General features: G+C 49.8%; 1 protein-coding gene across 6 annotated transcripts in view; it reads right to left on the bottom strand.

The window, feature by feature from the left end:
• IPO9 (importin 9) overlaps window positions 1-13,437 on the bottom strand; it is a 42,419-nt gene that overhangs the window by 9,985 nt on the left and 18,997 nt on the right. For all 6 annotated transcript variants that reach the window (XM_032466899.1, XM_032466897.1, XM_032466896.1 and 3 more), the window contains 7 exons: window positions 12,936-13,087; window positions 12,155-12,253; window positions 11,202-11,308; window positions 10,752-10,891; window positions 8,872-9,031; window positions 2,049-2,275; window positions 332-480 (listed from right to left, as the gene is read on the bottom strand). In XM_032466899.1, the coding sequence (XP_032322790.1) occupies window positions 332-480; window positions 2,049-2,275; window positions 8,872-9,031; window positions 10,752-10,891; window positions 11,202-11,308; window positions 12,155-12,253; window positions 12,936-13,087 (1,034 nt within the window). The remainder of the gene's footprint in view (window positions 1-331; window positions 481-2,048; window positions 2,276-8,871; window positions 9,032-10,751; window positions 10,892-11,201; window positions 11,309-12,154; window positions 12,254-12,935; window positions 13,088-13,437) is intronic.

Below are 13,437 nucleotides of genomic sequence, written 5' to 3'. Positions count from 1 at the left end.
GGCCCACCAACCAGGATCCTCACTGCATGGATCCCACCTAGCAACCCAGAGGGAGCTCGTTAATAAAAGGCAAGTTTCTGAAGAAAAAGAGAGCAGACGGCATCTCGGCCTCTGCGTGACGCTCGTTATTTGAGATGCCGTGGACAATCAGGTATGGTGTGGTGACAGCGGTTCGATTCCCTGAGAGCACTGTGGGAATGAGAGCCACTTCTTAGGCCTGAGAGTCCCTGTGGGTGAAGCAGCCAGGCAGCGGCGAGGCTCGGCAAGATGTGCAGCCTCCCTGTCCCCCTCCCTTCCACAGCCACGCCAGCCATGCCGACGGCGGACTCACCGCGCAGAGCCCGGCGGGGATCTTGTCTGTGGGGGCCTGCATGATGCTGACCAGAGTGGGAATCAGCCTCATCTGCATTGGGCCCTGACAGGCCTCAATCTGGGACAGCTCCTTGAAGATGTCTTGAGCCAACGAGGCGACCACAGGATCTGAAGTGGGCGAGGCAACACGGACCCCGCCTGACGGTCTGCATGTGTGTCTGGCTGAACCATACCTGCCGTTGGCCCCCACCCAAGGTAACGCATCACACACATGGGGCCTGGGGGCACGAGCGACACGAGGACCGGGGAGCACTGCTCAGTGTCGGGGGGCAGGGAGCGCGTGGTCGTGCCAGCACCAGCTTCTCCCAGGATAAAATCTGGCTCTCTTCCCGGGACAAAGCTTTAATGTCTAAGATCTTGTGAAACTTAGATTGATTATGAAACCAAATGCTTAAGGGAAAAAAAGCCCCACTGATTCTTGGTTAAGATATCAAAGTTTCAGAGACAGCCTGAACCCTGACTTTCCCCAGGTTTCTGTGTCAAGGAGGACCTCAGACATCTCTGCGGGGGTCCATGGTGGATGAGAACTGCCAAAGCCATTTAGGGCAAAAGGGAAAACTTCAGAAAGGGAAGTTTAGTTTGACTTGCTTTACCTACATAAGAAAAATATAAATGTCTTCCTCACTCTAGCATGAAAAAATGTATGCAGTGTGCAGTGCACTGAGATGTACGTAAAAGACCACCACAGCATTATCTGTCACAGGAAAAACACTGTCAACAACCTAGGTGTCCATAAACAGAGTGAGCAGGTCAATCACGACACACCCATGCATGGGACATCATGTGACAGGGGAGAGGAGCTACGCCCAGGAGCCCAGCGTGGAAACCTCTCCAGGACACAGTCACGCAGAAAAGCCAATCAGACACAACGTTCAGTACGACATCACGTTACATACCCAGCCCTGTGCCTACACATCATCTGAACGTCAACATTCCTTCTTCAGAAACAAATATCCTTAACACATTTTCTGACAATAAAATGTTACTAATATACACTCACTACCGAAAAACTTAAAATGCAAAGAAGTATTAAAGGAAAGAACACAGCTCTCGTTCCCCCACCTGGAGATAACTACCCTTCACACTCTGACGTCTTTTCTTCTGCTATTTTTTCTATATACGTTATCTACACACACCTCTTGTTCTAAAACAAAACCGAACCTTCGGATTATACTCTGTGCATCTTGGGAAACCACCTATTCGCTTACTATAACGTGAGTGCTTCCCCATGGCTTTAATTACTCCTGAGAAGTTTGATTTTTAATGGCTGCATAGCATTCCACTTAATGGATATAATTAATTAATTTTTATTATTTCTAAATTTTTGCTACTATGGAAAAATGCAATGAACACCTTATTCATAAACTTCCAGGTGTGCTTTCTTCAGTATGTCCTTTTCTCATTATATTTCTTGGCCTTTTCTTTTAGAAAGTTTTGGATTTAGCTGCTCAATTTCCTACTTCGTCACCAGGGTTCTGAATCACACCGCCTGCTGGTTAGCGCTTCATTCATCATCTCTCCCCAGTTCCCACCGGAGACTAAGAGTCACAGGAGCGGGCACTCTACCTCTCAGGCCTGCTGTTCCCTACCCTCTGCGGCTGGCGCCTGGACCGGCAGGCCGACGTGCTTCCTGCCTGCACCCCGCTGCCATGGTGCCCGCCCGCCCTGGTGCCTACCGTTACTGTACTTGAGGAAGATGGCGATGGTGAAGGGGCAGATTTTGCCTTCCACGCTGGCTGTGAACTCCGGGTCCACCGTGCAGACGATGCACAGGGTCTCCATCACAAGGTTGAGGACCTCTGAGCTAAACTGGGCCGCCAGGTGGATCAAGCCGTCCAGGATGCTGGGGAGGAAGGGCTGAAGCACGTGGGTGCTCTCGGAGACCTTGAGCTGGTCACAGTACCTGCGGGGACAGGGAAGCAGGGCTGCTCACAAGGGGCCCTCAAGTACGGGTCTCCCCAGCCAGCAGCCGCACGCGTGACGGCCCTTCCGCGAGCAGCTCTGTGGAGCCGCTCCTGCAGCTGGCCCGCTTTCCACACCTTCTGTGGCACACTCTGTGAACGCCAGCACCCCCGGTTCTGGCGTCTGATTCATCTCTGCTTTGGTCTTTGTTCTTTCCTTTAATGCTTCTTTCACCCTCCATTCTGTCTTGAAACAAATTCAGTCATACGATTCTACGCCCAAATTACTAAGATGTTAAGTCAAACGTCCTATGATTCCTCAGACTGCTGTTTTAGTCACATCCCTAAGATGAGAATGAACAGTTTCAGACGCGAGCCAGGCTGTAACCGGCCAGAAAGTGAAGAGGGAAGCGACCCCAGGGGGCCTCTGGCTGCGAGGAGGAGGGCAGCTGGGCCCCTGGCCCGCGACCAGGGGCCGCACAAGGGGTCCAGTCTTCAACACGCTACGTAACGTGCACGAGTGTCCCCGCCTCTGGTGTGCATGTTGGTGGCTTGTCACTTCTCCAGAGACAGCTGTTACACCTTTCAAGAAAATCCTTACTCGTGTACTCAGAGAACAGAAAATCATTTAAGAAAAAGTTCTCTTCACATAATATAAACTTGTTTAAAAAAACTTAAAATTTTTCAGATTTATTTTTCAGTTCTATTGCAGTATAACTGACATACAAAACTGTAAGATTTAAAATGTGCACTGTGGTCTGACATACATCTACGTTCTGAAAGGTCTTCCTCGCCTAATTTATTAACGCACTCAGCGCCTCAGATCTATCTTACACTTAATTCCTACTTTCAATTATACACTACAGCGTCACCAGCTATTGTCACCGTGCCTTACGTCAGACCCTCAGACCTCACTCATCCTACAGACGAGAGCCTGGGCCCTTTCATCAGTCTCTCCACATCCCCTACCCCAACAACCACTTTTCCAGTCTCTTTCACAATGAGTTTGACTTTAAGATTCCACATGCAGCGTTTGTCTTCCTCTGACTTACTTCCCTTAGCACAATGCCCTCAAGGTCCACTCGTGCTGCTGCAAATGGCAGGATCTCCTTCTCTTTCTCGCAGTTGAGTAGCAGTCCGCCGACCACACGGCACATCTGCACCCGTCCATCCACAGACGCACATTTGGGCTGTTTCCATGTCCTGGCTGTGGTGGCCAGCGCGGCAGCGAGCCCGGGAGCGCAGGTATCTCTGGGGTCCTGTTTTCACTCCTTTCACTTCATTTCAACGTCAGAAGTGACGTTGCTGGTACACGGGAGTTCTATTACTAACTTTCTGAGGAGCCTCCACACTTTACATTCCTACCAACAGTGCACAAGGGCCCCCTTTTCTCCACATTCTCGCCAACACACTATTTCCCGAATTTCTGATAGCAGCCATTTTGACAGGTGTGAGGCGGTACCTGAGGCTCTGATTTACATCCTCCTCCTAACAAGTGATGTCGAGCACCCTTTCATGCACCTGTCGTCTACCTGCCTGTATGTCTCCTTCAGAAAAAAATGTTCATTCAAGTCACCTGCCGTTTTCAAAATCAAGACTATTTTGTCTGGTACTGAGCTGTGTGAGTTCTTCATATATTCTGGACCTTAACCCCTTATCAGCTAAATGGTTTGCAAACATTGTCTCCCATGAGGTAGGGTGCCTTTTCGTTTGGCTTATGGTTTCCTTTCCTGTGCTTTTTTAGTCTGATGTAGTCCCACACTTGTTTATTTTTGCCGTTGTTCTTGGTGTCAATTCTAAAACATCACTGCCAAGACTACTGTCAAGGAGCTTAACTTCTGTTTTCTTACAGGAGTCTTATGGTTTCACATCTTATGTTCAAGTCTTCAGTCTGTTTTGAGTCAGCTTCAGTACATGGTGTTAAGATAAGGGTCCAGTTTTCCCAGCATCATCTCCTTCCCCACTGCATATGCTTGGCTTCTCTGTTGTAAAGTAAGTGACCATATGTGTCTGGGTTCATAGAGAGGCTCTCACTTCTGCTCCACTGATCTTTCTGTCTGTTTTTATGCCAATACCATAATGCTTTGATTACTATAGCTTTAATACGGTTTAAAATCAGGAAGCGTTTTCTTTCCCCAATATCTTATAATGTTCCACGTACAGATCTTTCACCACCCGGGTTAAACTTATTCTTAAGTATTTCATTGCTCTTGATGCAACTGCAAATAATGTTTTTAAAATTTGTTTCTGACCATTTCTTTCCCAGCTGTCCTGGCTGGGACTTCCAGTGCCACGGCGACAGGAGTGGTGAGAGTGGATGCCCTCTTCTAGATCCCGGTCTCAGAGGAGCTTTCAGCTTTTCGCTGTTGAACATGTTGCCCAGGGGCTCGTCACACGTGGCCTTCATTGTGCCGAGGCATGCTCCTTCTATACCCACTTTGCTGGAAGCTTTTTATCATGAGTGGATGTTGCACTTTGTCAAGTCTTCTCTGCGTCTATGGAGGTAGCCGGTCTGTGACCCCCCATGCTATCAGCGCGGTGGTCCAGGCGTGCTGGCGCACGCTGGGCAGAGCCCTGACCTGTGCTGGACTTGGCGTGCTGACGCCGTGCTGAGAGCTTCTGCATCTGCATTTATGAGGCAGCTGGCCGGCAGCTTTCCTCTCCTGCAAGGGTCCCTGTGTGGCCAGCCTTGTCAAATTCGTTTGGAAGTGCTCCCTCCTCTTCAATGTTTTTGGCCGAGTCTGAGAGGGACTGGCATTAATTCTTTAGATGCTGGGTAGAATTCACCAGCGAAATCCTCGTGGTCCTGGGCTTTTCCCTTACTGGAGGCTTCTGACTCAGTCTCTGTTTTAGCCATTGGTCTGCTCATTCGTTCTGCATGACTCGGTTTTGGCGGCCCGTGTGTTTCTAGGAGCTTGCCCACTCCTTCCAGGTTCCCCGGTTTGTAGGCACAGACTTGTCCACAGGGTCTTTTCCGACCCTGTGTCTCTGTGGTGCTGGCTGTGGCGTCTCTGCCTTCTGCTTTAGTATCTGAGTTTCTCTCTTTTCTTTTTAGTTTGCCTTAAGTTTGTCAATTTTATCTTTTCAAAAAACCAGTCCTAAAAAAACAAACCAAAAAACCCCCCAAAAACCAGTTCTACTTTCACTGAACTTTTCTAATATTTTCTGGTCTCTGTTTTACTTATTTCTGCTCTGACCTCTGGGCTTTGTTCTTTTTCTAGTCCCTTGAGGTGTAAAGTTACGCTGTTAGTTTTTGCTTTTGTTTTTGTTTTGCAGGAGGATAGTAATTAATTACTTTTACTTATTTATTTGCTTTTTGATGGAGGTATCGGGGGTTGAACCCAGGACCTTGTGTGTGCAAGGCATGCGCTGTTATCACTGAGCTGTACCCTCCCCAAGATATTTCTTTTTTCTTAATGTAGATGTTTTTCTAATCTATAAAATTCCTTTTTAGAACTTTTTCTGCTGCATCCCGTAAGTTTTGGTATGTTGTGCATCCATTTTCAATTGTTTCAAGACATTTTAGATTTCTCTTTTGATTTCTTCTTTGAAATCGAAGAGCTTTTCATTGGTTGTTGAGAAACGTGTTGTTCAATTTCCACATATTTGTAATGTTTTTTTACAGTTTCCCACTGTAATTTCTAGTTTCATCCCAATGTGGTCAGAAAAGATATGTAGTATGATTTTAATTTTCTTAAATTCACGGATACCTGTTTTATGACCTATCCTGGAGAACGTTCCATGCATGCTTGAGAAGGATGTGTGTTGCGCGGCTGTTGGATAAACATTCTGCATGTCCGTTAGGTCCATACAGCTGAAAGCATGGTTTAAGTCCAACGTCCCCTCATTCGTTCTTCGTTTGGATGGGCTAACCATGCTGAGTGAGTATAAGCTTCATGCTATTACTGGATTCTTGCCTGCCTCTTCTTCCAGATACTAACATGTGCTCAACGTCTTAGGGGCGCTGATGTCAGGGCATGTGTATTTGTAATCGCTGTATCTTCCTGATGAATTAACCCCTTTATCGTATAATGACCTTTGTTTCTTGCTACAGCTTTTGAATTAAGTCCATTTTGTCTGATAAAAGCATAGCTACCCTGGCTCTCTTGGTTTCTACTTGCACGGAGTATCTTTTTCCTTCCCCTCACTCTGAGCTTACGTGTGTCCTTAAACCTGTGGTCTCCCTAGGTGGCACACAGTTAGGTCTTTCTTTTTTTTTTTTAATTCATTCAGCTACTCTAACTTTTGATTAGAGAATGTATCCATTTATATTTAAAGTAATTTTGAAAGGGAAGCCCATTTTATTTATTGCTTTCTGGCTTTTCTGTGGTTCCTCTGTTCCCCTCTTGCTAGGATCCTTTCATTTCAGTTTGAAGAACTCCTTCAGCTTTGTTTGTCTGGGAAAGTCTTCATTTTGGCTTCGTTCCTGGAGGACACCTTTGCTGGGTAAAGCACTCTGGTAGGCAGTTTTTTCTGTCATCCCACTCTCTCTGGGCTTGCAAAGTTTCTGCTGGGAAACCTGCTGACAGCCTTATGTGAGTTCACTTGTAAGGGAGAATTTTTTTCCCCTCTTGCTGCCTTTTTTTTTTTCTAAGTTTATTTATGTATTTTTTGGTGGGGTGAGGTAATTAGGTTTATTCAGGATTGATTTATTCTTGGAGGAGGTAGTGGGGATGGAACACATGACCTCGTGCACGCTGAGCATGCGCTCTACCACTTGAGCTACACCTTCCCCTCTTCTCTTGCTGCTTTTCAATTCTTTGTCTTTGACTTTAGATAGTTTCATTGTATTGTGTCTTGGAGAAGGTACTTTTGGACGGAAAGTCTGGGGTGATACATTAGCGTTGTAAGTGGGATGCACAAATCTCTCCTCAGATTTGGCCAGCTCTCAGACATTACTTCTCTAAAAACTTTCTGCTCCCTCCCCCTCTTCCCTGGGGACCCCACAGTCCACACGCTCTTCACTCCTTTTCTCCTTTCTTCTCCTCCCCCTCTGACAGGATAATGTCAGAAGCCCTGTCCTCCAGCTCAGATCCTTCCTCGGCGCGCCCCCGCTGCTGCTGCTCCCTGCCGCACCTCTCATTTCACTCTGTGTGCCCTCCTGCTCTAGAGTTTCTGCTCGGTTCTTTTTTATGATTTCCCCCTCTTTGTTGAACTTATTTTGTTTGTGAGCAGTTCTTTTGATTTCACTGGATTGTCTTTCCTGTGTTTTCTTGTGTTTTCACTGAGCTCCTTAAAATGGCTATTTTGGACTCTTTATTGGGTAAATCACAGATTTGGCGCTGGCCACTGGAAAATTATTGTTTTCTTTCGTGGTGTCACACTTCCTTGGTTTTTCGAGTTCCTTTATGTCTTGCATTGCTGTCTTCACAGGAGAAGTAGCAGTCACTTCCTCTAGTCTTTACTGACTGACCTCTTCAAGGTGTCCAATCTTGGATTTTTCGCTCCAGGGGTGTGCTGGAACTTCTCCACTAGACTTCTGGACTTTAACGAAGGCCCCCTGGTTCAAAGGTGACTGTCTAAATCAGTGCTCCTCAGGGGCTCCTGGGCCATGGCTGAGAGGCGCTAGGGCTAGTCCATGGGCCACAAAGGGTCCACAGCTGGGACCGAGGTCTGTGTGCCTGTTACCTGACACACAGGTGGGTGAGGACCCCCCCCCCGGGCCCTGGTGTGTGGTGCTGGTGGCAGAACCAAAGCCAGACGGGGCTGGAGCCAAGTCCTCAGGGACTGAAGTCACATCCAGGGCTGCAGCCAGGACTGGGGGTGGTGACTTAGTCACTGGGGTCTGGGCTTGTCTTCTCAGAACGGCTCTCCTTGGTTTAGATGGCACCAGGTGTGACAATCTCCTCCCCTGGACAGATGCCAAACTGTTGCTGAGGGAGGGTAAGAGCAACGGGCGCCTGAGACATCTTGCTGACACCACCCCCACCACTGCTTTCTAGGACATGTAATCACGCATCTCAATCTCTGCTTCAAAGTAGGAAGACAGTACAGGCAGGTGGAAGACAAACTCTGTTTTTAGGGTTTTTGGCAATTTTTAGGATTCAAATGAGACTCTTAAGTTTGAACTTCAAAATACTCTGAAAATAACAATGCTCTGTCTGGTCTGGGAAGGAATACGAATAAATGACAAGTTGGGGCATTAGTATACGTGTTGTGAAAAAGAAATAAAAATCGGGAAAAAGTGAGCAGTGTTTCCAGGCCACACTGTTCCCAGTTTGGACTCTAACAAGGGGCAATCAATCACCAAATGACCAGGGCTCTGACTGCTTCACGCCCCGGGGCTGTGCAGCCCCAGGCAGCTGGTTCTGCCTCTCAGAGCCTCGGGTCCTCCAGCTCTGTGAGGAGGGGAGGGGTCCAGGTGATTCCAGCGGGAGGGAGAGGGGAGGGCTGAGGAGTAAAAGGGAACGGGCTATCTCTGGGATGCACAGAAGCCACGCTCCTGGCACGGCTCCCTCCTTGTCCTTCCAGCATCCGTTCTGCAGCTAATCTTCAGAAACTTCCAAGCAGCATAACCCCTGGACACCTGCTGTCCAGGACTCCTACCGAGTAATTTTCTCTTGAAACAGTGTTTACTGTCCTAAGGCGGCGTACTCACCCCCAGATGGCTCGCACAGCAGAAATTCGAACTGACGGGGGCTGTGTCTCATGAAGACCACTAACTGTTGCCTGAAGAAACTGCTGGATCAGTTCAGGGGACATAGCAACAGTGAACCGACTGGCAGCCCAAAGGGCCCGGCCCAAGAGGAAAGGAGACACTGGGAGGGAGAGAGAGCAATTAGGGGCTGGACCACAGACAGGTGTCCCGCCACGCTCCCCGCCCCTCAGCCTGCTGCACTAACGGGCGGCTGCGCGGCAGAGGAAAGGCACACTCTCCTGCGGCACCTCTGACCCTGCAGGTCGTCTGGAGACGCACACTTGCCCAGAAGCTAACACCCCACTCTGTCGTTCCTGTGATGTCTATGTGGTTGACGCTCCAGCGCCCAGTTAGGGTCACTCTCCTCTGCCTGCAATACAGTGCGTGAGGACAGAGACTATGAGAACTGAACAAGCTGTGCCAAGTGATTACATACTAATTCACAGGATGCAGAGCAGCAATTCTCAAAGTGTGGTTCAGGGACTCCTGGAAGTCCCGAACGTTAAAAAACTATTTTCATAACAATACCAAGACCTTACGTGTCTTTTTCACTCCCATTCCTTCTCAGGTACACAGTGGAGCTGTCCAGAGGGTTACGTCACGTGTGACACCATGGCTGTGACAGTGAATGGAATGCATGCTTGTGTTTCTTGTATTCTGAAAGCTTCTCAGTTTTAATTACGAATATGTTAGATACTGACACATGTCTCACAGAAAAACCTCCTTGGAATCATTGATAATTTGTAAAAGCATAGAGGGGTGCTAAGGCCCACATCTGAGAACGGCTCATACAGAAAAGCTTTGCTCGGGCAAATTCTACAAAACTATGTTGACGGATTTGATTCCAACAATTGGTTCAACACACGATGACACCACGCCCACTACGTGCAAGGCACTGTGGGATATAAAGGTGTATCTGCCATGATTTCTAGTCTCAAACAGCTTACACTCTACTAGGAGAAGGAAACATACTCATCCGCCACAACGTAATGCAGCATTTGATAAAAGCAGAGTGAAGGAGGATTTGCCCAGTGGGTATGAGCTCTGGATGCTCAACCACTGTAATTCTGCGACTCAGAAAATGCAAGTGATGGTGTGAGACATCCTGCAACAGAGCACCTGCTGAGAGGCCGAGCAGAACGTTCTCACTGAAGGGCTCTCCTATGAGGAGGAGGCAGGGAGTGGACTGAGGATGGCGTGAACAACGCCCAGCGCCCCAGGACTGACACACTCACAGAGGAAGCAGGGACCGCACTCTGCGGTGGGGTCTGGCTCTGGTGGGCGAGCGCGACGGAGCGGGACCCGTCACGCAGAGACAAGAGTGCTCCTCAGCCACTGCCCTGCACTGCTGAGCGACCAGTCTCCTGCAGCAGAGGGCATTTCTTTCTAAGGCTGGTGGCTAACAGGGACATGAGAACGGAACATTTTAATTATCTGGATAGAACGGTTTGAAAAAAGCAAGTAATTTGAGAAAAATGACAGGAAACGAACAGAAAGGATGAGCCTGAGAGACTGCCTGAGAGTATTCTAGACTTTGTGATGACAGAACTCCACCCAGAGTTCTCAAGGCACGGCAAGCAGATCTGCATTCTATCCAAGCTCCAAAACGCAGCCGTGAGTGTGAGCGCTGATCTGGGAAGCGTGAGAGGAGCATGGGAGAACGAGGGGCACTGATCTCCGGACGGCGAACCGTGAGTCAAGGTCCCGGGGCAGCTGCAGAGGTCCAGGTGGGTTCAGGTCTGGGGTGGAAAGAGGACTTCCACCCTAAGGACACCTGGGGAGCAGGCTCGCCACCCCGGGGAGTCCCACAACTGCGTGGGCGGCGCGGCGCGGACACGGACCTGAGAGGCCGAGGTCTGCCAGGACGACGCCGGCCAGGAACCCGTGCACGTCGAAGTGGACCCGGCCGCTCTTCACACCGTCGGTGAGGACGGACTTCACTGAGCCCAGGGCCAGCATGCAGGCCTCGTGAGTCTTCCACCTGCCAGATGGGGACACGCCTGCTAGAGCCAGCCACGCTGTCCCCACGGAAAACCCGTGAGGGCGAAGACTCGGGCAGCGCGCTCCAGCCGCTCTCCCTCCCAAACCCAGAGTTGAAAACAGGGTAATTTAACACAAACAGAAACAAGCAGAAGTCCTCCTCTCAAGGCTTTTAAAAAGGGGGTAAAATAAAAGCATCTTAACCAACTACTGAAAGGAGGGGAAAAACTGCTTTAAAAGGGAAGGTCCAAAGCGGGCCCTGCCTTCCTCGGCCCCGGGGCCCCACACACACCCGCACCGCTGGCCCTCACCAGTGCTCGGCGCCGCTGCTCCTGGTCTGCTCGGCCTCCTGCAGGTGCCGCGTGGCTGCAGCGGCCAGGGCAGCTGCACTCTCGTTCTGGAAATCGGTGGCCACAGCCTAGGGAGAGAGGAGGGGCCGAGACGTGTTTCTGTGCAAATTAAACCCACTTTAACTGCACACTGAACGGCTGGAACTCTTTCACGTACACGCGGCTAAGCCTGACCAAAACCCACCCCTAACAGACGGGGGTCGTTAATGGAGGGAGGGCAGCACCCATGCCCTGGAGTGCGCAGGCACTGGAAAGCTAACGCCGCACAGAGCCCCTCTGGCTATGGTCAGCAGAGCACAAGGGGTCAACCAGAGACATCCTGGGATGGCCAGGGACCAGACCTCTACTCTGGGAGCCCTCTGCTAACTGCACCTGGGTGTGCTTTCTCTCGGGGCTGCAGAGACGCTGCAGGGTGATGACAAGCAGTCACACCAACACAGAGAACAAGCCTCGCCCAGCAGGCAGCCAGCAGCCGCCCCCTCACGGAGCCTCCACGCTCTGTGCTCCAGCCAGAGCCAAAGAAACAGACAGACCTCCAGATGGACGCTCACCTCTCAGCAACCTAAGTGTTTTTTGTTTTGTTTTTAACTTTCCGACCTCTCGTTTGAGCCACAGAGTCCTGGTGAAGAGTGAATTAAGCTGGAATGTTCCTGAGTCCCCCCCGCCTTAGCCAGCACAACACTGTCCTCTACACACTTTCCAATCTATCCACATCTAGTATTCATACGTGGATCAGGACCAGCAGCAATGCCTCCCGGGTTCCCGAGCCTCAAGCTGCACTGGAGATGCTCCCCTGTTACCCCCCAGCACGTCTAAGGAAGGTCACACCAACACCGCGCAGCCCGTGAGCCAGGCAAGGAAAAGCTCTCGCGCCCCTGGGACTGCTTGGCCAAGGCATCAAGGCGCCCTCTTACCAGCAGCAGGTCTTGTGCTGCAATCCTAACGGTGTAGGAGAAAGTATCATCGTCTTCATCTTCTACGAACTGCTGGGGGTTGGCCGTCCACACTTTGATCTGGACAGAGGAGGCAGGCAGGTGAGGCTGCCAAGCCGGTCCACGCTCCCTCCTTCCACCCCCACCCCCAGACACACGGGAAGACCTCAGCCTTCTGTCTGCACCCTGAGCAGCACTCTAACCCCAGAAGTCTTTTCCTTTAGATGCAGAGAAGCAAAGCCCTTATCAAGGGAGGTGCAGAGGCGGCCGCCCTGCTGCAAACCCTACTGTAGAACGGGGCACCCTCCTTGTCACTCTGACTGCTGGTCAGCCGCCACTCTGGCAGGTGGACTTTCTGAGCACCCTCGGTCTGGTGGGGCACTTAGCGTGGAAATCATGCCAGTCTGTTTGTGTGGGACAGGCACTGTCTTATTTTCAATGCTCTTGTCTGGTCTAGTGACTCACCAACCAGGCTGACGACCTGCACTCTGCACTTCACTGTTTTCAGAGAAAGGACAGGTTCTTTTGGGTCTCAGGGTCCTTGGTAGTGGTCCCAGAGGGGTAAGTGTGGAAGTATTCTCGAAGTCCAGTTACTTAGTACAGGAGCCGACAGAACCCGGAGACCCAGGGATGTGGCAATAAAATGACACCAGAGCCTCCCTGGGGCTTCCTGGGAAGTGATTCTTCAGGTTGTTAGATACCGACCGTTCACTCAGTGCACTTTTCCAACACAGCTGGCAGCAGCCTCGCACTGGGCACTCACCTGCTCCTCAGTGATCTGCATGTACAGGATGACGTAGTAAATCAGCTCCGGCAGGGCTTTTTTAACAGTGCTTTTGAACTTGCTGTTTTCTAGTAGAGCGTGGACAAATTCAAAAATGCTAAAGACGAGATTTTCAAAGCCCAGGACTTCACCTAAAGGAAAAACACAAGATTTTAAAGACAAGAAAGCAACATACGCTGGAAATGAACTATGTTATCTCTGTAAATTAGTGGATACTTAAAGTACTTGCTAATTATCATTCCCAAGGGAATGGAAGAGGGGTCTGAGGAGTCAAGGAAAGTAACTTAAAGATATTGAACACTGGTTTTTCAAGCAAAAGAACCCGAATCACTGAAATATTTTCTAGCATGTCTATTTGTGATCTGAAATTCTTAAAAAATATTAAAATAGAGACAAAAGTCTCATTAAGTGGGACCCCAAAACTGAAATAGGCAAAACAGCAGAAGCAGGCTGGATTAGATGGGCTTTAAGGCACCTGGCC

The sequence above is a fragment of the Camelus ferus genome, chromosome 23, assembly GCF_009834535.1.
Source record: "Camelus ferus isolate YT-003-E chromosome 23, BCGSAC_Cfer_1.0, whole genome shotgun sequence".
NCBI classification, from domain to species: Eukaryota; Metazoa; Chordata; class Mammalia; order Artiodactyla; family Camelidae; genus Camelus; species Camelus ferus.
This window is presented reverse-complemented; position numbering and strand designations above follow the sequence as displayed.